Source organism: Dermochelys coriacea, chromosome 28, assembly GCF_009764565.3.
Source record: "Dermochelys coriacea isolate rDerCor1 chromosome 28, rDerCor1.pri.v4, whole genome shotgun sequence".
Classification (NCBI taxonomy): domain Eukaryota; kingdom Metazoa; phylum Chordata; order Testudines; family Dermochelyidae; genus Dermochelys; species Dermochelys coriacea.
Genome location: NC_050095.1, coordinates 1,713,867 through 1,737,531, shown reverse-complemented (window position 1 = coordinate 1,737,531; position 23,665 = coordinate 1,713,867). Strand labels below are relative to the sequence as shown.

Below are 23,665 nucleotides of genomic sequence, written 5' to 3'. Positions count from 1 at the left end.
TCAAAATTACTAAAACGTTTATTTTCCTCACAAAGGTACAGTTATTTCTCCCTCACGCAGGGAAGTCAAACTTGAGACGAAAAAAAAAATCATAGAAGCTGGGGGGGGGGGGGTCATTTACAATCGGTTACTCACCCCCCCGAGTGGATGGGTGGAACTGGGGAGCGACCGAGACACCCCCCCCACACAAACAGCGCTAGAGGAAGATTGATTAAAAGTCCAGAGCAATCAGGCATCCCCCCCAACCGTCCCCCGAGATTTTCTCTGCTGGTTAAAATCGGCTCTTGCATTGCCAGGGAGGCGGGGGGGGGGGGGGGAGAATATAAACCGACACCTAACAAAACAAACAGCTCCGAGCGCCAGGAGAAAAGGCTTAAACTAAGGTATCGAAACGCCGCTCGCAGTCCTGGCTGTATCACGCCAGGAGGGGGGCCCCCGACAATGGCAGCAATGTGACCCCCCCCCACCCTGCTGGCTAGGTAGTCTAAATGTATCTACAAAGAGAATTAAAACAGGAGGCACAATCCTGTCCTGTTTTTTGGGGGGGTCATGAATCCGTGCCCCCCCCATATTCCTGCCCCCCTTGGATTGCCCAGTAAGGAATTCAAAGGGGGGGGGTCAGCCCCCCAGTCTACCCCAATGGAGATCAGACACTCCTGGCCCCTGGTATTTCCTGGGGTGACCACCCCCTGAAAAAAGATCAGACACTCCTGATTGCAATAGGTCTCCTCCCTGCCCACCCCCCCCATTTAAATGGCTCACGCGCCCCCATGCTGCAAGGACGCAGGCACACCGCCCCCTCAGTTGTCTTCGTCGCTGTCGTCGGGGCTGATGGCCGGGCTGGTGAGGCTGTAGGTCGGCGAGGTGGGGCTGTAGCCGGGCGAAGTCGGGGAGTAGGTTGAGCCCTTGGGTGAGGTGGGGCTGTAGGTGGGGGAGGTGGGGCTGTACTTGGGCGAGGTGGGGCTGTAGGTGGGCGAGGTGGGGGAGTACTTGGGGGAGGTTGGGGTGTAGACAGGAGAGGTCGGGGAGTAAGTTGGTGAGGTGGGGCTGTACTTGGGGGTTGTTGGGCTGTAGGTCGGCGAGGTGGGGCTGTACTTGGGGGAGGTGGGACTGTACTTGGGGGAGGTGGGACTGTACTTGGGGGAGGTTGGGGTGTACTCGGGCGAGCTGGGGCTGTAAGAGGGGCTGGTCGGGGTGTACTTGGGGCTGGTTGGGCTGTAGCTGGGACTGCTGGGACTGTAGCTGGGCGAACTGGGGGTGTAGGTTGGCGATTGCGGGGTGTAGCGGGGGCTGGAGGGCGAGTAGCTCGGTGACGTTGGGCTGTAGCTGGGACTCGTCGGGCTGTAGCTGGGAGAGGTGGGGCTGTAGTTTGGCGAGGTCGGAGTATAGTTGGGGCTGGTGGGGCTGTAGCTGGGCGATGTCGGGCTGTAGCTGGGGCTGGTGGGGGTGTAGTTGGGGGACGTTGGGCTGTAATTGGGGCTGGTTGGACTGTAGCTGGGCGAGGTGGGACTGTAGCTGGGGGACGTTGGGCTGTAGCTTGGGCTAGTGGGGCTGTAGCTAGGCGACGTCGGGCTGTAACTAGGACTAGTAGGACTGTAGCTAGGCGACGTGGGGCTGTAGCTAGGGCTGGTCGGGCTGTAGCTAGGTGACGTGGGGCTGTAGCTGGGGCTGGTCGGGCTGTAGCTGGGCGACGTGGGGCTGTAGCTGGGGCTGGTCGGGCTGTAGCTGGGCGACGTGGGGCTGTAGCTGGGACTGGTCGGACTGTAGCTGGGCGACGTGGGGCTGTAGCTGGGGCTGGTCGGGCTGTAGTTGGGGCTGGTGGGAGAGTACGAGGGGGACGTGGGGCTGTACGAGGGGGACGTGGGGCTGTAGCTGGGGCTCTGGGGAGTGTACCCTCCAGGCGAGCGGGGCTCATAAGCCGGTGACGTTGGGGAGTAGCTGGGAGACATGGCCCCACCTGTGGGGCGGAAGAAGAGGCGCCGTTAGAGCCAGGGGAGCGCGCCGAGGGGCGGGGGACATGGGCCAAGCCCCGACACTCACCTGGCGACGGGACGTAGGGGCTGGAGGGCCCCGGGGAGCCGGGCGAGCCAGGGGTGGGGGACCACGCCGGGGAATAGCCTGGGCTGAAACCGCTGGCATCGGAGGCGGCACTGGGGGAGAAACCGGCAGCACCGGGGGTCATGCCGCTGCCTGTGGGGGGCGACAAAGAGGGGCGGGTTAGCACAGTCAAGTTCACCCCCGACTGGGAGTAACGGGGGACAGCAGAACCGATCCACTGTCCCCCAAGAGATAACTCCACACCCCCCCATACGCACCGACACTCGGGGACCAGGCTCCGTAGGCTGGGGTAGCCCCCTGGTTCCAGGGGGTCATGGCGGGGGACATCCCCCCCATGGGGCTAGGGGCCGAGCCGAAGAACATGCCGGTGGCTGCGGGGAAGGAGAGCAAAATGTTAGAGCCGACGGGAGCGGGTTGACGGAGGGAGAGAGGCCAGCCCGCTGGCTGGGCAGGAAGTGACCCCCCCCCACTGGCCCCCAAAAGCCACCCTGGCTCCCAGCCCCCCTCCTCTAACCACCAGACCCCACTCCCCTCCCAGAGCCAGGGAGAGAACCCAGGCGTCCTGCCTCCAAGCCCCCTCTGCTCTCACCCACCAGCCCCCACTCCCCTCCCAGAGCCGGGGAGAGAACCCAGGCGTCCTGCCTCCAAGCCCCCTCTGCTCTCACCCACCAGCCCCCGGGAGAGAACCCAGGCGTCCGGCCCCCGGCGGGTACTCACGGACGCCCACGCCCAGCCCGGGGATGTTGGTGGGGATCTCCATGCCGTATTTGCACTTCTCGGCGTCCAGCAGCAGGTCGAAGCAGCCGGTGCCGGCGGGCGCCAGCTGCCCCAGCATGATGTTCTCCGACACCCCCTTCATGGGGTCGCTCTCCCCATGGGCCGCCGCCTCCATCAGCACGTCCACCTGCAGGGGGCGGCGGGGAGCCGGGGGGTCAGGGGTTGTGCCGAGAGCGCCCCCCCCACAGCGCCCCCTGCTGGGAGAGGCTAGGGCTGGAAAAGCCAGAAGCTCCTCCCACAGCCAGCGCCCTGCCCCCCACAGCACCCCCTGCTGGGACTGGGGTAGCCAGAGCTCCCCCACCCCAGCCAGCACCCTGCCCCACCCCTCACAGCGCCCCCTGCTGGGAGGGGTTGGGACTGGAGGAACTGGAAGCATCCTTCACAGCCAGAGCTCCTGCCCCACACCGCCTCCTGCTGGGAGAGGCTGGGATGGGAGAAGTCGCAAGCTCCGCCCACAGCCAGTGCCCTGCCCCCCACAGCAGCCCCTGCTGGGAACAGCTGGGACTCCCGCCCACAGCCAGCGCCCTGCCCCCCACAGCACCCCCTGCTGGGAACGGCTGGGACTCCCGCCCACAGCCAGCGCCCTGCCCCCCACAGCACCCCCTGCTGGGAACGGCTGGGACTCCCGCCCACAGCCAGCGCCCTGCCCCCCACAGCACCCCCTGCTGGGAACGGCTGGGACTCCCGCCCACAGCCAGCGCCCTGCCCCACACAGCGCCCCCTGCTGGGAACGGCTGGGACTCCCACCCACAGCCAGCGCCCTGCCCCCCCACAGCACCCCCTGCTGGGAACGGCTGGGACTCCCGCCCACAGCCAGCGCCCTGCCCCACACAGCGCCCCCTGCTGGGAACGGCTGGGACTCCCGCCCACAGCCAGCGCCCTGCCCCACACAGCGCCCCCTGCTGGGAACGGCTGGGACTCCCACCCACAGCCAGCGCCCTGCCCCACACAGCGCCCCCTGCGGGAGGGCCCCGGCTCACCGTCTCCTCAAAGGAGCACTTCATGAGGGGGCCGGTGTCCTGGCGGTTGACCCCGTGCCGGGTGATGGCCATGAGATGCCCGCGGCAGGTCATGGTGTCACACAGCAGCGCCAGGTGGCGGTAGTTGACGTAGGAGCCGTCGAAGGAGATGACGTGGTAAAGCTCCCGCTCCAGGGCCTTGCGCACCGCCTCGATGCCCAGCACCTGGGGGGGCATGAGGGTCACCAGAGCCCGCCGAGCACGGTGCCCCCTCTGCGGAGGCGGGCAACGGGCCCAGATACTGCAGGATCTCCCCCCCCAGCCCTCCCTGCTGTAACCCACCAGCCCCCCAGTCCCCTGCCAGAGCTCTCAGAACCCAGGAGTCCTGGCTCCCAGCCCCCCCTGCTCGCCCCCACTCCCCTCCCAGAGCCAGGGAGAGAACCCAGGAGTCATGGCTCCCAGCCCCCCCCTTGCTGTAACCACTAGATCCCACTCCTCTGCTGGAGATAGAACCCAGGAGTCCTGGCTCCCAGCCCCACCCTGCTCTAACCCACCAGCCCCCACTCCCCTGCCAGCGCCAGGGAGAGAACCCAGGCGTCCGGACTCACGGTGAAGATCTCGACGATGTCATTGGAGGTGGTGCGCACGGGGTCCACGTCCTTCTCACTCAGCACCCTCATGAGGCTGACCCCGTCCGTCTCCAGGATCCACTCCTGCAGGGCCTTGAACTCCCCGTCCTCCGTGATAATGATCTTCTTCTTGTTGTCCGTCTGGGGCAGGTGCATGTACACCTGGGGGGGCCCACAGGGGAGGTCAACGCTGCAACCCCAGGGGGGCCAGGCAGGAACCCCTCACCCGGCGCCGAGACACGATCACCTCTGGGGCAGGGCGGCTGGTGACACAGAGACCCTTTGCCCAGCGCCGAGATGCAGCCACCTCTGGGGTGGGGCGGCTGGTGACACGGGGACTCCTCGCCCTGTGCCAAGGTGCAGCCACCTCTGGGGCGGGGCAACTGGGGACATGGGGACCCCTCGCCCTGCGCCGAGATGCGGCCACCTCTGGGGCGGGGCGGCCGGTGACACGGGGACCCCTCGCCCAGCACTGGGATGCTGCCGGGACAGGAAGTGAAGGCCATGGTGCGACTGACACTGCAGGGGAGGACAGGGAGTGACCCAACGGGATTCCCCCCCGAGACGGGGCGGGGCCAGGACAACGGGGTTCACACCCGGATTGATGCGACAGGCCCGGGGGGGGGGAGGCCAATGGGGTTCACTGATGCAGACCGTGGTGGTGGGCACCGAGAGGAGAGCGCCCCCTACTGAGCCCTTTGCCTGGCTCCTGCCGCAGAGTGCACCGGGGCTGGCCTAGCCTGGCTCTGTAACTCCCCAGCTGTAGCCCAGTTACCCAGGGTGCCCCGAGCCGGCCTAGCCCCCCCGGAGCTGGCGGAGGCCCCCCACCTTGCTGATCTGCTCGATGCCCTGCAGCGTCATGTCCGTCAGCATGTTGGACTCGATGCAGCGAAGGAAAACGTCGTCGTCCATCTTGTCCACCACTTCCTCCTCCTGCACCACATGGGGAGAGGGGTTGGGTTTGTTTCAGCCAATGCCCCCCCCCGGTGCTCCCCACCCGCAGCCGGGAGAGGCCGGATGCCCCCCCCGCCCCGGGCACCCACCTCCTGCATCTTGTTCTCGTCGCTGTTCATGATGCGGATCCGCAGCACCAGCTTCTCCGCGTTGTCGTCGTTGAAGATGCAGTTCAAGTCATCCCCGAAGCCTGCGGCGGAGAGGGGGAGCCGTCAGCTGCAGCCCCCTTCCTGCCGTGGGTCAGACCCCCTATCCCCAGAGAGCCTCCCAACCCCTTAACCCATCTACCACTTTGGGGTGAGCTCTGATTCTTCAGAGGAAGGTGGAGGGAAAAAAACCCCACGTGGGTGTCTGATTTCCCATAAATGCTTCCTGACCCCCTGTAGGCTGCAGCCTTGAAGCATGAGAGTGGATTGGAATCTGCCTCAAATCCGAGCTGGCGGGGGTGAGGAACACATCTCTGCCCCCCCAGCTGGGCTCCTGCCACCTCGGAAGGGTGCACGGGGGGGAAAGATGGGCCCCGCCCATCGCCCCCCCTCACCGGCGTTGATCTTCTCAGCGATCTGCTCCATGGTGAGCTTGCGGTCGGTCATGTGCTTGCGGTCGAGCTCGACGCGCAGCAGCCAGGGCGAGATGCGGCTCACGTCGAAGTCGGGCATCTCGTAGTAGACGTTGACCCACTCCTGGTCTTCCGCCACCACCGTGCTCTGCGGGTTGGGGTCGTAGTAGATGGCCGTGTTGGCCGTCACCTTGCGCAGTGTCGTGTGCTCCAGCCGGCACAGGATATCCTGCGGGGGAGGGAGACGGGGTGAGGGGGACCCCACACGGCCTCCCCCCGATTGCGCCCCCGAGCAACGCCAGAGCCCCGCGGCGTTACCTTGGCCCGCTCGGCGTCCCGGGCCGACTGCCCCAGCAGGAAGACGGTGAGGGAGGGCGTCTTGGGTTTCTTGGAGATGTTGATGAGCTCCTTGAGGCGGGGCACGCCCAGCGTGACGTTTTTGGCCGAGACGCCGGCGTAGTGGAAGGTGTTCAGGGTCATCTGGGTGGCGGGCTCGCCCAGCGACTGGGCCGCCAGGGCGCCCACCATCTCGCCCGGGTGAGCCTGCGGGAGGGGGAGACGGCATCAGAACCGGAGAGAGGGAGGAACCGGCCCCGCCCTCCTCCCCACCCATTCCCTCAGGCGGCCCGCCCGCACCGGCCCCGCCCTCCTCCCCACCCATTCCCTCAGGCAGCCCACCCGCACCGGCCCCACCCTCCTCCCCACCCATTCCCTCAGGCAGCCCGCCCGCACCGGCCCCGCCCTCCTCCCCCCCCATTCCCTCAGGCAGCCCACCCGCACCGGCCCCGCCCTCCTCCCCACCCATTCCCTCAGGCAGCCCGCCCGCACCGGCCCCGCCCTCCTCCCCACCCATTCCCTCAGGCAGCCCGCCCGCACCAGCCCCGCCCTCCTCCCCACCCATTCCCTCAGGCAGCCCGCCCGCACCGGCCCCGCCCTCCTCCCCACCCATTCCTTCAGTCACCCCGCCCCCACCCGCCTCCCCACCCATTCCCTCAGGCAGCCCACCCGCACCGGCCCCGCCCTCCTCCCCACCCATTCCCTCAGGCAGCCCACCCGCACCGGCCCCGCCCTCCTCCCCACCCATTCCTTCAGTCACCCCGCCCACACCCGCCTCCCCACCCATTCCCTCAGGCAGCCCACCCACACCGGCCCCGCCCTCCTCCCCACCCATTCCCTCAGGCAGCCCATCTCCCCCTGGCCAGACCAACCCCACAGGCCCACCTCCCCCGCCGTGTCCCGCCCGCACCAGCTCCACAAGCGACCTGCCTCTCCCTGCCCCTGGAAGCCAGCAAGGGGCCCATCTCCCCCCAGCGTCCCGGCCGCACCAGCCCATGTCTGCCCACCCTGCCTCCCCCCGGCGCTTACGATGGCCTGGTTGAACTTGGACTCGATCTCGCCCAGCAGCCAGTCGAAGGCCTCCCCGCTGAGCCGGAACTCCTCCACCATGCGCCGGCTGCAGAGGGTGGAGCGCAGGTGGATGTTGAAGAGGAGGGTGGCGTTTTCCTGGGCCTGCCGGCTCAGCGGGTCGTCCCCGTTCACGATCACCAGCTTCTTGCTCAGCTCCTTCACGCCTGCGGGAGGGGGGCAGCGTCAGACACACCCTAGGGTCGCCCCAACACCCCCAGAACCGCCCCAGGCCAGTACACTCCCCCCCCACCCCCCAGAGCCGCCCACGGGCCCCTCAGGCTGGTACACTGCCCCCTGGATCTGCCCCGGGCCGGTACACTCTCCCCTACCCTCCCGGATGGGCTCACAGGCCCCCCAGGCCAGTACACTTCCCCCTGCCCCCTGGATCCGCCCACGGGCCCCTCAGGCCGGTACACTGCCCCCTGTATCTGCCCCATGGCCAGTACACTCTCCCCTGCCTTCCGGATCCGCCCATGGGCCCCCCAGGCTGGTACACTCCCCCCCGCCCCCCAGATCTGCCCAAGGGCACCCCCAGGCCTGTATCCTCCCCTCACCCGGATCAGAACAGAGCAGACCAGACACCCTTGGCCCCCCCCATTGGACCATACTCCAGGCCCTCCCCAAGCCAGCAGAGCCCCCAGACTGGACCCTGGGCATCCTAGGCCAGCACCCCCCAGATTGGAGCCTGGGCCCCTCCAGGCCGGAACTCCCCCCTCCCACCCCGGGAGCCCTGCATCAGCCCACAGGGCCCCAAGGCTGGTATCCTCCCCCACACCCAGATCAGACCAGACCACTGGCCCCTCCCAGTCCAGTCCACACCCCAGCCCCGGCACTGGATTGGACCAGAGGCTCCTCCAGGGTTAATAGCCTCTCCCCTCCAGCACCGGATCCGCCCATGGGTCCGCAAGGCCTCTATCCTACCCCCACCTGGAAGAGGCCCCTCCGGGTGGGGTATTCCCACACCCCCAAAGGTCAGACCCATTGGTCCTGCAACACCCCCCACCCCAGGTCAGTTTCAGGGTCCCCACAGAGGAACCCCCCCCACTCCCCAGGCTGTCCCAGTATGCCATGGGGCCGGCTGGAGGACCCACCTTCCACCACCTTGATGGGGTGCAGGTCGGAGGGCAGGCGCGCGTTGATGTGGAAGATCTTCTGGGCGTTCCAGATCATGCGAAGCAAGTTGCAGGGCAAGACCACCTGGGGGGGGGGGGGGATGGGACAGCAGCTCGGCACATGGTCCAGTCCAGATCCAGCCTCCGCCCCGTACCCCACTGCTGGGGGCTCAGCACATGGTACAATCCAGAGCCTACCCCCACACTGCCGGGTCCTGAGGTTTAGAGTTAAGAGCAGGGGGGGCTGGGAGCCAGGACTCCTGGGTTCTCTCCCTGGCTCTGGGAGGGGAGTGGGGGCTACTGGTTAGAGCAGGGGGGGCTGGGAGCCCGGACGCCTGGGTTCTCTTCCCAGCTCAGGGAGGGGAGTGGGGGCTGATGGGTTAGAGCAGGGGGGGCTGGGACTCCTGGGTCCCGCGCTGACCCGCTCACCTTGCTGTCGCCGGTGGGGAAGATGACCCGTAGCACCTCGCGGTCCTCACGCATCTTCTCGAACTCCCTCTCCAGCTCGTTCTGGATGTGTGCGTTGCTCAGGATGTCCTTCACCATTTCCTCCTGCAGGGTGCGCCGCAGCGCCCGCTCGTTGGTGTAATCAAACTTGAACCTGAGGGAGGGGGAGAAGGGCCAGGAGTGAGAGCTGCCGGGGCGGTGGGGGCTCTGCCCCACACTCCCACCCCGCTGGTGACACAGGGACCCCTCGCCTGGCACCGAGATGCAGGCACCACTGGGGCGAGGTGGCTGGTGACACAGGGGCCCTTCACCTGGCACTGAGAGGCGGCCACCTCTGGGGCGGAGGGGGAGCGGGGAAAGGCACCCCACACGCACAGGGCGAGGTTCGCTCACTTCTTCTCGAAGGCCTTGTTGGAGGGCTTGAGGGTGGCCAGGTTCTGGAACTCGACGCTCTCCCCAGCCAGCCCGTCCTCCCCGTACCGCAGCTGGACCACCTGGTTGATGGAGTTGCGCACGGTGGCGTCGTATTTCACCATCACCGACTCCATGGATTTGATCAACCGCCGCTGGATGTACCCTGGGGACGGGGAAGTGGGCATCAGCGGGGGGGGGCCCCGACAGCACAGGCACTGCCAGCTAGATACCCGCAAGCAGCCCCCTGGCACCCCCATATTCACCAGCCACGAGTTCTCAGTACACACGGGACACCAACTCCGACAAAGGATCTTCCCAGCAAGCGGGAACAAGCTGTAAAAAAACGGGGAAGCTCCCCCCACAACTCAACACCTGTCTGGGGAACCAAGACTGAACCGGGGAGGTGGGTCCCGGCCGGAGAGATTTCTGGGTATGGAAGGTCTGTGACCCGCTTCTGCCGTCTCGCACGCCTGTCCGGTTGATAGCACTAGAATTGCGGGTTTTAAGTTGTTTTTCAACAACGACGCTCGCTACTTATAATGACAAAATCAGTCCATCGTTAATAAATCCGTTTGGTTGTTTTTTGGTTCGTTTTTTTTTTAAAACCGAAAACGGTGCGTTTTGCTTGACGTGCCAAGGGAAAGCTGCTCAGGAACAAAACCTGGAGCGCTGTCGTCTGCGCAAGGGGCGGACTGGGTGCTAAATGTACACTGGCCGGGCCTCTGACTGGGGCAGGATGGGGGTCCTAGGCTGGGTGGGGGGGAGGGAGAGGGCGGGAACCAGCTGGAGCCTCACCATTGAGTGGCTGGTGAAAAGCCTTCGTGTAAACTCAGCCGGGTGTGAACATTTGTGCGAGTGCAGGACCTGGAGGGGTTTGCAGCTTGTCGCAGTATCTCAGCAAGAGGGGCCAGCCCTGCCTGCCAGGGGAGAGCGCCCCCTGCTGAGCCCCCCCGCCCCGCCCCACAGCGCCCCCCCGGCAGCAGCCTCTCACCGGTCTCGGCTGTCTTGACGGCCGTGTCGATGAGGCCCTCGCGCCCGCCCATGGCGTGGAAGAAGAACTCGGTGGGCGTCAGGCCGGCCAGGTAGGAATTCTCCACGAAGCCCCGGCTCTCGGGGCCGTAGTCGTCCTTGATGAAGTGGGGCAGCGTCCGGTGCTTGAACCCGAACGGGATGCGCTTCCCCTCCACGTTCTGCTGGCCCACCACGGCAATGACCTGGGGGGGAAGGGCGGGGAGAGTGACCCCAGTGCCAACCCTGGTCCCGGCACCCCCAATAGATGGGGATTCCCCAGCTTGTGTCTCGGGGGCCCCCCCATTTCACTTGAGGTGACACCCCACTGGCCAAGCCAGGCCTGGGTCTCCCCCCTTCACCCAGCCCCCCAAAGTCTCAGCTCTCACCCACTGGCCCCGTGGGATGGATCCCCTGCACACCGAGATCAACCACCCCCCATTGTGCCAGGGGACTTCACAGGTCCCTACCGACCATGATCTGCAGCTGGGACTGAGGGGCTTGAACAAATCCCATTCTGGGGGTTCCCCAGGTCCAGACAGAGGGGTTCCCCCAGCTCTGCACACATGGTTCCCCAGATCTGTCTGTGGGCTTCCGTGATGTTTTTCCCCGCACACCCAGCCCTATAGATCCTATGAGAGGTTGGGGACAAGGTGACAAGTTACCACTGGATGGGTGGGGGTGTCTGAGAGCCCCGCCCTCAACCCAGGGGGTGGGGCTGGAGAAGGTCCCTCCCACCATCCCAATGCAGGGGGCGGAGCTTGGAGAAGGCCCTGCCCACTCCCACCTTCCCAATCCAAGACCCCTCCCATGTTCCCAAGCTAGGAGGCGGGGCTGGAAGGAGACCCAAGCCAGGGGCAGGGCTGGGAGAAGGCCCCTCCCACTCCGTGGGTTCTAGCCCCGGCCCAGCCAGCAGCACCCACCTGCGAGATGTTGATCTTGGAGCCCTTGGCCCCCGACACCACCATGGATTTGAAGTTGTTGTACTCGGACAGGGACTTCTGGGCGGAGGAGCCGGTCTTGTCGCGGGCGTCGTTCAAGATGCGGTTCACCTGGTTCTCGAAGGTCTGCCGCAGCGTGTTGCCCGGCGTGGGCTCCAGCTCGTTGTTGTGAGCCTTCTCGATCACCTGGGGAGCGGCACGGGGTGAGAGCTGGGGGCCCCCAAAACCCACCGCCAGCCCTGCTCCCAGAGGGGCCTCTGGTGGGCTGATCCCAGCCCCCTGAAACCCAGCTCCCAAAACCCAGTCGCCACATCCCTCCACTGCTCCCCAAACCCAGCCCCCCCGGAAATTCAGTCTCCGTATCCCTCTACTATGCCCAAACCCAGCCTCCCCCCAAACCCAGCCCTCCACACCCCTTCACTGCCCCCAATCCCAGCCCCCAGAAACCCAGCCCCCCACAGCTGCCAAAACCCAATGTCCACATCTTCCACTACCACCAAACCCAGCCCCCCCGAAACTCAGCCTTCACTGCCCCCAAAACCCAGCCTCCACACCCCTTCACTTCCCCCAAACTCAGCCACCCACAGCCCCCAAAACCCAGCCCCCCACAATCCATCCTCAAAACCCATCTGCCGACCCCCATACCTAGCCCCCCACAACCCATCCTTCTCCATCCCCACCACCCAAAAAACAGCCCCACACAACCCAGCTCCACCACCTCCCCAACCCTCCCCCCCAAATCGCAGACCCCCCACAACCCATCCACCAACCCCAGACCACCACTGCCCCCCCCACCCCAGGACAAAGGGGCCAGGCTGGCTCTCCCTCCCCCAATCCCCCCATCCCTGGCACCTCTATGACGTCCTGCTTGGCTTTCTTGATGGTGTTCTGAATATCCTGGTATGTCTTTGCATCAGCAATGGAGTCCCCAATGCCGATGGTGTGACCTGGGGGGGGGGAGGGAGGGGAGAGAGAGAGAGAATAGTCAGACCTGGCCCCCCACCCCCCGGATCCACTTGCGGGGTCGGGGGGGTCTGGTCTCCCAAGGCTCATGACCCACCTCCAGAAAGCAGCCATGTAGGATAGGGCTGGGAGCCAGGACTCCTGGGTTCTCCCCCCAGCTCTGGAAGGGGAGTGGGGATTAGTGGTTAGAGCCAGGGGGCTGGGAATCAGGGTCCTTCCTGACATCGGGTGATCCCCCTTTGCCTCGGAGACCGGAAGGCGTTCAGTGCGTGGACTATCTCCATCTGTGCAACCCCTGGCCTGACGGGGCCCCGGTCTCTGTCGGGGGGGGGGGGGTGTCCATGCAGAGCCCCGCCCAGTTCCTTTCTGCAGGAGCCCCGTCGACAAGGGGCCGGAGCACGGCACCTGCCGGCTGATTCAGAAGCAGGCGCTCGGGGGTGGGAAGCTGCCTCCAGGGACCCAAGGCGGGGGGGGCTCCCCCCGGACTCACCCTCGATGAGAAGCCAGTTGTTGACGACGGTCTGGATGTTGCTATAAAAGAGACGGGTGGTGTCGTGCCCCATCTCCAGGTAGGAGATGTGCACCAGGGAGCCCGCCGAGGTGCCGAGCGATTTCTTACATAGGATACCCATGATCAGTTCCCCGTTCTCCACGATCACCTGGCGGGAGCGGAGCGGGACAGTCAGATCTCGTCCCCGCATGGGACGTTGTGAAGCTTGGCTAGGCTGAGGAACCGGGTGGAACAGAAACCTCGCAGGAGACAGCCCTACATAATGGGAACTGCTGATTTACTAAGGCATCTGCTTTGATCTGTTCACTATCTCCGATTATCATTTAAAATCCGCCTCTCGTAGTTCAATCCAGTTATTTTTTGGTTCAGTTCAAAAGCTGTGTACATCTCCCACCACATGAGAGAGGGGGTGCATTTTCTGAGCTTGCATGATGCAGATGGTTCTGTACAGCGCAAGCCAATATAATTTGGGGTTCACAGGTGTCAGAGTGTGGGGGAGTCAGGGCACTGCACTTCCCACTCCCTGCAATTCACTGTGACTCTCAGCCAGCCAGTAAAACAGAAGGTTTATTAGACAGGAACACAGTCCAAAACAGAGCTTGTAGGTACAGAAAACTGGACCCCTCAGTCAGGTCCATCTTGGGGGGTAGGAAGTCCAGACCCCAGTGCTGGGCCTCCTTCTGTTTCCCCAGCCAACTCCAAACTGAAACCCCCTCCAGCCCCTCCTCTGGCCTTTGTCTCTTTCCGGGACTAGGGGTCCACCTGATCTCTGTTTTCCAACCCCTTCAGCTGGCACCCTGCAGAGGAGGGAGCAAGGCCATCCGTTACCAGGAGACAGAGTGTCAGCCATTCTCTATGCAGACACCATCACACCTGCCCTCTAGGGCTCTGCAACAATCACACACCCTTATCCCACTACCTAGATATACAAGAAAAACATAGGAGAAACTGAGGCACCCCCACAGTAGTCAGAGAAAACATTAAGAATATTCCCACTTCATGACAGCAATTTGTATAAAAAGCGGCGTACATCACCACATGAGAGAGGGGGCGCATTTTCTGAGCTTGCGCAGTGCAGATCGGTCTGTACAGCGCAAGCCAATATAATTTGGGGTTCACATACACAAGAGCGCTGGGCATCCCCTACCTGAGTTCTTCCACAGAGAGCTGATTGGAGACTCTGTGATTCGACAGCTGGGGGTCTGCTGAGAAGGGGCTTGAGAGCCTGGCACAGTGAAGGGAGGGCCCAGTGACACCCCGGGGGGAACCCGTCACCCTGTCCTGGGCAGGTACCTTGGTGTCGCCGGGTGAGATGTGCTTGTAGGGCCCGCTGTCCTCGTCATCGGGGTGGGTGCTGTGCGTGCGGATGCAGTTGATGTGGCCCGGGATGATGAGGGAGAAGATCTGTTTGCCCGTCCAGAGCGGGCGGGGTTTGAGGATGGCCGGCTGGGGCACCTTGCCGTCCCAGGTGGACAGGAACATCAGCAGGTTCATCACCTCGCCCTGGTGAGACGGGGGGGAGAGTGTGAGGAGGGGGACACTGGCCCCGCCCTCCCCTGGCCCAGCGCCCTCCCCCCCGGGGAACTGCACCCGGCCGCCCGCTCACCCGCTCCAGGAAGACGTCTCGCTTGGTGAACTTGCGGACGGCCGTGAGGGTGTCCTGCACGATACCCATGACGGGCCGGTTGGACTGGGGGGTGACGATCATGCGGGGCACCATGGCCAGCTCCTGGATCTCCGCCCGTGTCTCCAGCGACTGGGGCAGGTGCAGGTTCATCTCGTCCCCGTCAAAGTCGGCATTGTAGGGGGTGGTCACGCTATGGGGGGGAACGGAGCCCGTGAGGGGGGGAATGCCACTGAGTACTACCGGGGGAGGGGGGCTCTGCCTGGCAGATCAGCCCCCCACAGCAGCTGGGGTCCCATCGGGGGCTGGGTTAGCAGACAAGCAACACTGCACCTGCACCCACCAGCTTGTGGGGGCTCCCACACACATGGGAGGGCACGGGGACACCCGGATCGGGGGGATTGAAAGCCCAGGCGGGGAGGGGAGGGGTACAGCCCGCGGCCCCCACACCTGAGGTTGAGGCGGAAAGTGGACCAGGGCAGGATTCGCACCCGGTGCCCCATCATGGACATCTTGTGCAGCGTGGGCTGCCGGTTGAAGATCACGATGTCTCCATCACACATGTGCCGCTCCACCTGGGGAGGGACGGGGGGCGGGAGAGGTGTGAGTGGGGCGGGTCACCCCAGGCAACCAAGTGACCCCCGCCCTGCAGACCCCACCCACAGACCCCGCCCCTCTCACCCAGCCTCCTGTCCCCAGAAATCCCATTCCCAAACCCTTCCCCAGCCAAACTCTCCCAAGACCCTATCCCCACTCCACCTGCCCAACACTAATGCCCCAGAGACCCCATCCCTCAACCCTCTCGCCCCAGAGACCCACCTCCTGACACCCTTCCCCCAACCACCGCCCCCAAAATCCCCTCCCCCAATCTGAACCACACCCTGTCCCCATACAACCCCCCCAATCTGAACCCTCCCCATCCCCCCTTTTTAAGATGTTGAGACCCCCCGCCACAGGGGTCATGGGCAGGCTCTCTGGCAAACCAGGGAAGTGATCGCCCTGAAAGCCAGGCATCGCCTCCCATCCGGGGGCACTCGAGTCCTCCCTGGGCCAGGCTGCACCCACCTTGTAGCCAATTTGCAGGTGGAGGTCACTGGGCTTGGGGTGGAAGCGCAGGTCGATGCGGTCACTGTTGTCTCGGATGATGTACTTGGCCCCCGGGTACTGGCTGTTACCCCTGCGTACCAGCTCCTGGAGCCTGGGGGTGGGAGGGATGAAGTGGTGTTAGCAGGGGGGTGCTGGTCCCCCCTTTCCCCCAGCCCCGCCACCCCCCCGGACTCGCCGGCCGCCCCACCTGTCTATGTTGAAGGGCGTGACGATCTCAGCGAAGGTCATGTTGGCCGCGATGGAGCGGGGCACCCCCACCTGGTCGATGGAGAGGTTGGGGTCCGGGGTGATGACTGTCCGGGCGGAGAAATCCACCCGCTTCCCCATGAGGTTCCCCCGCACGCGCCCCTCTTTTCCCTTCAGCCGCTGCTTCAGGGACTTGAGGGGACGCCCTGATTTCTGCATAGCCTGCCGGGGGAGGAAGGAGGGGATTAACTGGGTTCGGATGCTCCCCAAGGGCTGTGCTGGCAGATCAGGGGAGCAATAGGTAAAGCAGGGCACGCAGGAACCACCCTCATCATTAATGTGGAGATGCCGCCCACCAAGACTACAAGTCCCAGCATGCAACGCTGGGCCACAAGCCAAGCCAGGGACTGCGAATCCCAGCATGCACTCCTGCACCTTGATCCAACTGGCCCAGCAGGGACACCGCCCTGCAGACTGCTCTTCATTACAAGCCATGCCAACTATGCCCAGACATATGTTGGACTGCCAACGCATGGGGTAAAACATCCCAGCATGCAGTGCTTTCTCATTGGCTGAGCAGAGGAGCAGGACTATGAAGACAACAAACCCCAGCATGCACCAGGCAGGGGCACAGACTACAAGTCCCAGCATGCACTGCATGGCTCCCAACACAGCTAGGAGAGCTGGGCTCACCCGGGGCAGGCCAGGCAGCTCGTTGTCCACCATGGTAGCCACGTGGAACTGCAGCAGCTTGACGTCCTCAGCAATGACGTGGGCGGCCGCCCCGTTCTGCTCATTGCGCCGCAGCTGGTTGTTGATCTTCACCACATCCGCCAGCTTGTGGGTCAGATCGTCCTGAGAGCGGGGGAGACAGTGGGAGTCAGGGAGCGGCCCTGTCCCTATCCCAGCACTGCGAGACAACCCAGGAGTCCTGGCTCCCAGCCCCGCCCCCGCTTTAACCAACCAGCCCCCACTCCCCTCCCAGCACCCGGGGAGAGAACCCAGGAGTCCCGGCTCCCGCCCGGGGCCAACCTGGTTCCTGGCTGAGCCCTGCATAACCACAGCGGGCCGGACAGAGAGCGGGGGCACGGGCAGGACGGTGCAGATCATCCACTCGGGCCGGGCATACTTGGGCTCCATGCCCAGGATGAAACACTCCTCGTCCGAGATGCGCTTGAAGATCTCGTGCACCCGCTCCGGGCTGAGCAAGATTTTCTTCTCCTGCGAATCCTCGTTGACGTGTTTCCACTCAGCGTAGAGCTCCAGCCCGGTGCGCCGGATGCGGGGCTGGTACCGCCCGCAGCCACCGTGACCCTGCATGGGGGAGGGAGGGAGTCCCGGTCAGGATGAGTGTGGTCATCCTATTTGTATGAATGTATCACTCTTGTATCTGAACCTAGGAATATAAAATATAACTCTGATGTCCTATTGTGATCATGCAAAGTGGGGGCCATTAATGGCAGTTTGGAAACTTGATGGCTCCCATTAACCAGGGCAATTGACTGTAGATGGCTCTGTTTACTTGTAAGTCATCCTGACATGTGATCACATCATCTGGTACTGGAATCCATCTTGAACCAGGGTGCTTTTCCATTTAGAAGGAGGGGGTGGGGACCCAGAGAGGGACAAAGGATTGTGCCAAAGCTATACATGGAGGTGAAACAGAACAAAGGGGGCTGCAGTCATGAGAAATCCCCTAGCTACCACCTGAGCTGGAACAAGGACAGTACCAGGGGAAGGATTGGACCCAGACTAGGAAGGAGTCTAGTCTGTGAAGGAAGCTTATTGGAACATCTCTGAGAATGAGATTTACCTGTATTCAGTTTTCTACTGTATTAGGCTTAGACTTGTGTGGTTTTGTTTTATTTTGATTGGTAATTTACTTTGTTCTGTCTGTTATTACTTGGAACCACTGAAATCCTACTTTTTCTACTTAATAAAATCACGTTGGCTTATTAATTAACCCAGAGCAAACAATTAATTTCTGGGGGAGTAAACAGCTATGCATCTCTCTCTACCAGTGTTAAAGAGAACGGACAATTTATGACGATTGAGTTGGGGGATTGGTCCTGCTTTGAGCAGGGGGTTGGATTAGACGTCTCCAGAGGTCTCGTCCAACCCTGATATTCTAGGATTCTATGAGTTTAACATGTATAAGCTTTATACAGGGTAAAACGGAATTATTTGGGGTTTGGATCCCATAGGGAGCTGGGTATCTGGGCGCTGGAGACATGAACACTTCTTAAGCTGTTTTCAGTTAAGCCTGCAGCTTTTGGGGGACATGGTTCAGACCTGGGTGTGGGTTTGTAGCAGGCTAGCATGTCTGGCACAACCGGGCAAGGTTCTGGAGTCCCAAGCTGGCAGGGAAAAAAGGCTCAGAGGTAATTCCAGCCCATCAGGTGGCAGTTCCCAAGGGGGTTTCTATGGCCCAACCTGTCAAACCCTCTCTACCTTCTCCTTGGTCAGGTCCTCGTCGCCGTCAGGCTGCTCTACCCCGAACTTGTTGTCCATCTCCTCCCCGCCCTCGCAGATGTTCTTGCCTTTGCAGAGATCGTAGACGTGGGTCAAGCGCTTCTTGGGCTGCCCCTTCGACTTGCCCAGGATGTCCTTGATCTTTGGGTTGTTCTGCACAGGGGGAGAGACACTGGGGGGTGACCCAGGGACCCACAGATGCACAGTGAGGGGTGTGGCAAGGTGGATGGGGATGGGTCTATGGCAGAGGTCCCCAAAGTGTGGGAGGCTTGGAGGAATGTCCAGGGGGCATGGCAGGGAGGGAGCACCGCCTAGACCCTCCCTGCCCCCAACTTTGGTGCAGCCCCAGACCCCTTACCCCAGTCCATGTCCCCCACCCCACCGCTGCATCCCTGCTCCAGGCCTCAGCCCCACCCCCAGCTGCAGCTCCAGCCCTCTTGCCCCTGTCCGCATTCCCCCACCCCATCTCCGAGCCACGTTCCTGCCCTGGCCCTTGCGAGGCTTCGCCCCTGCCCCCAGCCCCCTTATCCTGTCCCAGTCCTTACCCTATCCCAGGGCCGCGGATCTGCTCCCGGCCCCAGACCCACCCCCAGCCTCGGCCCCCTTACTCCTGTGTGTGTCCCCACCCCACCGCAAAGCCTCCCAGTCCCAGTTGAAGCCTCAGCCCCCTTACCCATCTGCATCACCGCTCCCCGCCAGGCATGGACAGAGGTAACGGGGGGCGTGACCCTCAAACGTTTGGGGACCACTGGTGTATGGTCTTATAGAGGAAGTGGGAGCGGATGAGGGACTCATTTCAGGGTGGGGAGGGGATGATTTCCACTGGGGGGGCAATCAAAGCGGGGACAATTGTCCTGGGGCCCCGAGCACAGCGAACCACCCTTCAAAAGAAAAGCCCTCTGTGTAAAGAAAGCGATCCAGCCGGGCAGGGATCAAGGGTGGCTGGAGATCAGAGGGGGGCCTACGAGCGGGAGGCCTGGCCCCTGGGCCCCCGCGGGGAGTCAGGTCGGCTCACCGAGTCCACCAGCAGCTTGGAGCAGAAGAAGCAGACACAACGCAACACCTTCATGGTCTTCCCCAAGAAGCCCACATGGAAGACAGGCTTGGCCAACTCGATGTGGCCAAAGTGGCCCGGGCACTCAGTCATGTTCCCTGTGGGGAGAGTGGCCCCGGTGAGCGCCGCAGCCATGGCACCCCAGAAACACTGATGTCGGGGGCACTCCCGTGCTGCGGGCTGGCAGGCAGCCAACAGCACTGGTCAACCAACGCAGCAGGTACCTGCCTGGGAAGGTTTGGGTTTTGGGGTGTACAGCTCAGGGGGGCAGGGAATGGGGCCTGTCCCCTCTAGGGGTCTCCGGCTCCCATCCGGCCCCAGGGCAGGGACTGGCTGGTTCAGAGGGGCAGAGATCTCAGCCCCCAGGGGACACCAGGCTGGCATCTCCCCCACACCGCACTCAGGAGAGAGGCCTGTCCATCTTACCTGCACACGTCTGGCACCGGCCCGTCTTCTCGATCACTCCTTGCCGGGGATCCATCAAGCCCCCCAGCTTGGGGCGGCCCCCCTCCGTCGTCTCAGGGTACTTGATCCCCCCCTCCGTCACTGACATCCGTTTCTGGGAGGGTACAAAACGGAAACGGAGGGTCAGGCTTGTGCAGAAAGCAGCACCACACACAGAGGAAACTGAGACAGGTGCCGGAGCGGCAGCAGGGTGGGCTGTCAGCCTGGATGACGCTGCATGTGGGGGTCTTCTGGATTATCAGAAGCCCAGGATGTTTCATGATGGGTCCAACCTCTATCCCAATATCCTGTCTCCAGAGCTAAATGCTGGATTTTGCTCTGGGGCTAAATTTCTTAACCTCCAGCAACGCCCCAGAACATGACATTTTACCCCTTTGGTTTGCATCCTTATGAAACCAGGGCTAGGATTCCTGTCAACACCTAGCAGTTTGTAAAGACTGCCTCCATTTCATGTGGCATGGAGTTCCACAGATTAATTTGCATTGTTAAGCCTCCCACACCCAGCACCAACCTATAATTAACTCCCTGCTTTAAACCTGCCAGGGCTTTCAAACTAAATCAGGTCAGGATCTTCAGAAAGCTAAATCTAGTGGCTCCCGGTAAGTCAAGGAGCTGGTAACTTTGCATTCCTTACAGACCACATTTCACCAGCAAGGGCTAAGATAAATTAAGGATCCATCAAAAAATCCCCTTCCAATTTGCCGTTGTAAGATTTAACTGATCATAGACTGAACCACTACGTATGAACCTAAAAATGAAGCTGTGTACAAACTTCAAAAACTGAACTCTGGGTTTCTGAAAACTCAGTATTAGCATTTGCCTGCCTAGTTCTTTTTGGTTACTATTTTTCGACCTGTCTTCACTTCAAACACACTTAAAAACTACTGCACCAGGAAAACGGGTGATCAAACCATTTCTGATTTTTAAGACGGTTGGCTTTTCGTATGGCCAATTACACTAGCAACCTCGCCGAGAAAAACCAGTACAAAATGTTGAAATGTGGCAGGAAGATGACAAAATTTGGCAGGATTTGAGGCGAGATACAGCACCTGAAATTACTTGGAATTGATTTTTAAAATCAGTTGGTAGCATCACTTTCAAAGGGATCTGAGCGTTAATACGACACTCTGCAAACCGCATCCAAAAATGTTTTGAACGAATTAAACCAGAAACATTAGCACCACGATTCCATCTGCCTCCAGTTCCATCCCCCGTATATTAAATCTCGGCACACGAATGCAATCTGTGTGAAATATCTCCCAGCCCCCAAACACCACCACAACAGTGTCACAAAGATCTATGTTGCTCCCAGAGTCTGGGAACAAACTGCACAAAACATCCAATTTTGCCCCGACAGTCGTACACCTGTCTGTCCCAGTCCGTATTCCACAGCACCCCCTCATTATCTCAGTTGCAAGCACCCCCATTTGTACACCCCAAAACTTGGTCCCACTTTTCCACACTCAATTAGGTTACTAGCCACAAGTATCCTTCACCTCCACACCCCAGTTATTTCATGCACCCTGTCAATTTCCCATACCCCATAGCTGTTCCATGTACCCCAAGTCCAACGTATGCACACCAGGGTGGATAAAAACTTAAAAAAATCAAATTTTTTTGATAAAAAGTTTTAATTAAGATATGTTATAGCTCAAAGACATCTCATCATGAAATACAGATTATAAATCCTAATTCTATAGTAGGAAACAATATATTTAAATCATGTTTAAGAAACATTTTGTAAATGAGTTCCAATAATTCATGGATTAGTGACCCAATCTTACGGGGTTCCAGGGGCTTCTGTACCGATTATTGAGGTTAATCTTCCTATCTACCCAATGGGACTCAGTGCTCAGTCTAGAAGATACCATCAGAGATGCTTAGTTTTGAAGTTCTCAAACTGTGGATTTGTGTCTCCAGAAATCTTAAATTTAAACCAAAAATTGTTTTAAACAAATAAATATATGGAGATGAGAAATAACAGACCTCAACCCTACTGTCCCTCTGCAAATTTGCGTAGACCAAGTCAATCCCTTACCTCTCTCTAATAGTCTGGAGATCAATGTGAGAAGCGAGGGACATAAGCTTGTTTTGTTAAAATATTATATGCTGTTGAAGAAAAAAATCCAGACTACTTAAGGTCGTTGTTTTAGTTAAATAAAACAATTTAAACGTCTGTCTGGTGATTTTCTCCTCCTAACAGCCTGGCAAGAAAATCCTCCAAATATTAACGATTAACCTGTTGTATTGGAGATTGTTCACCTCCCAGTGACCACATAAATATCTGCTTCAATTACCTTTGATAAATGAAATAACCAAACAATTATTCATTTTCTGATATAGCTGTAAAACTCCTCTGAAAAGTTTTCCAAATAAATCACTGTTTAAAAATGTATCGTGTGCACCTTCTAAAAATGAAACCTACATCTATCTCCGAGTTGTGAAGAATATGCATTAAGGTTATAACAACCGACAAGAACACACTTTTATGCAGACTTGATTAAATCAAGTCTTCCCGACTACTAATTTAAATCAAATACACTTCCACTCCCCAAACCTGCTCCTTTCCCAGCAAACTCACATTCATCCCCTCCTCCCCCCACGCCCCATGTAACCCAATTCCCCCACACGCATGGCACACCCCCCTAAAGCTTGTCACCCTAAATGTATTGCATACGTTCCATTTATAATGCAGACACTACCAAAGAGGCCTTGGGTCTCTGCAATCTTGTTACATACACCCCCCTTGCATACTGCAAGGGTCCCACACGCCCCCTCACTGTACATAGCACCCCTCCATGGTCCCTCACTCCAATGCAACCACCTCAACAGCATCACTGTGCAATGCAGACCCCCAGATAACACTACACTCTGCAGCATACCCCTATTTCACTGCACAGCCCTTCACTCTCTGTACCCCAGGTGCACTGCAGTTCCTCACATTCCAGCAAGTCCCCCAGCAGCACTACATTGTGTAATGCACCCCCAGTGCAATGCACAGCATCTTCCCTCCAATGCACCCCCAAACATTACGTTTTGCACAGCCCTTGTACACCTTCACACTGTGCAACACACTGCTTCCTGCACTCCCAGATACCACTATGCTGCGCAATGGAACCCCTAGAACACAGCTCCCCCAAACCTCCAATGAACCCCCAGACATCACTACGTTGTGCAATGCACCCCCAGATACTCCACTGTCAAATGCCCCCAACCTCTCATACACCCCCAAATAGCACTCCTCTGTGCAATGTACTCTCTAATGCAATGCACCACCAGATAACACTAAGCTGTGGAATACACTGTCTAGTGCAACGCACAGCCCCCACTCCCAATGCACCCCCAGATACTCCACTGTCAAATGCCAATCACCCATACACCCCCAAATAGCACTCCTCTGTGCAATGTACTCTCTAATGCAATGCACCCCCAGATAACACTAAGCTGTAGAATACACACTCTAGTGCAACGCACAGCCCCCACTCCCAATGCACCCCCAGATACTCCACTGTCAAATGCCCCCAACTACCCATGCACCCCCAAATAGCACCCCCCGTGCAATGCACTCCCTAGTGCAATGCACAGCCCCAAATAGCACTAAGCTGTGCAATGCATCGGCCCGCAACGCCAATGCAACCCCCGACACGAAGGCTGTCAAATGCACCCCCTTGTGCAATGCACCCCCCCACCTCCCATGCACCCCCAAATACACCTACGCTGTGCAATGCACCCTCCCCTTTGCCCCCGGGCACCCACCATCTCATCGGGACTGAGGATGCCGAACTGCACGCGCTTGATGGTGCGCAGCGGGCACGCGCTGTCCCCGGAGGGCGGCCCCCCGTGCATGGCGGATCACGTGACGCGGCCGCGCGCCGCGGCGGCCTCCTCCGGCGGCAGGAACCGTCTCTCCGCGCCCGCCGCCCTCCGCTTCGCGGGACCGGACCGCTTGCCCCCGGCTTATCGGGGGGGACCCCTCCCGCTACACACACACACCACCCAGCCCCCCGCACGCGCGACC

General features: G+C 60.8%; 1 protein-coding gene across 3 annotated transcripts; it reads right to left on the bottom strand.

Moving 5' to 3' along the window:
* Positions 1-23,665, bottom strand: POLR2A (RNA polymerase II subunit A). Of its 3 annotated transcripts, none has more exons than XM_043503619.1 (30): positions 23,404-23,665; positions 19,609-19,741; positions 19,144-19,280; positions 18,108-18,281; positions 16,689-16,970; positions 16,350-16,511; positions 15,658-15,878; positions 15,429-15,561; positions 14,814-14,938; positions 14,346-14,556; positions 14,033-14,242; positions 12,719-12,887; positions 12,118-12,212; positions 11,248-11,451; positions 10,308-10,530; positions 9,296-9,479; positions 8,885-9,056; positions 8,435-8,540; positions 7,302-7,507; positions 6,255-6,479; positions 5,919-6,165; positions 5,467-5,567; positions 5,252-5,356; positions 4,403-4,585; positions 3,816-4,019; positions 2,776-2,962; positions 2,316-2,429; positions 2,041-2,190; positions 1,145-1,957; positions 1-1,060 (listed from the first exon to the last, which is right to left on the bottom strand). In XM_043503619.1, exons 1-30 carry the CDS (start codon positions 23,491-23,493, stop codon positions 801-803), a joined length of 5,826 nt encoding a protein of 1,941 aa, XP_043359554.1. In that variant the 5' UTR covers positions 23,494-23,665; the 3' UTR covers positions 1-800. The 3 variants fall into 3 exon arrangements, with proteins under 3 accessions (XP_043359554.1, XP_043359553.1, XP_038242233.1); XM_043503618.1 differs by having other exon boundaries at positions 1-1,109; positions 1,152-1,957; XM_038386305.2 differs by having other exon boundaries at positions 1-1,957.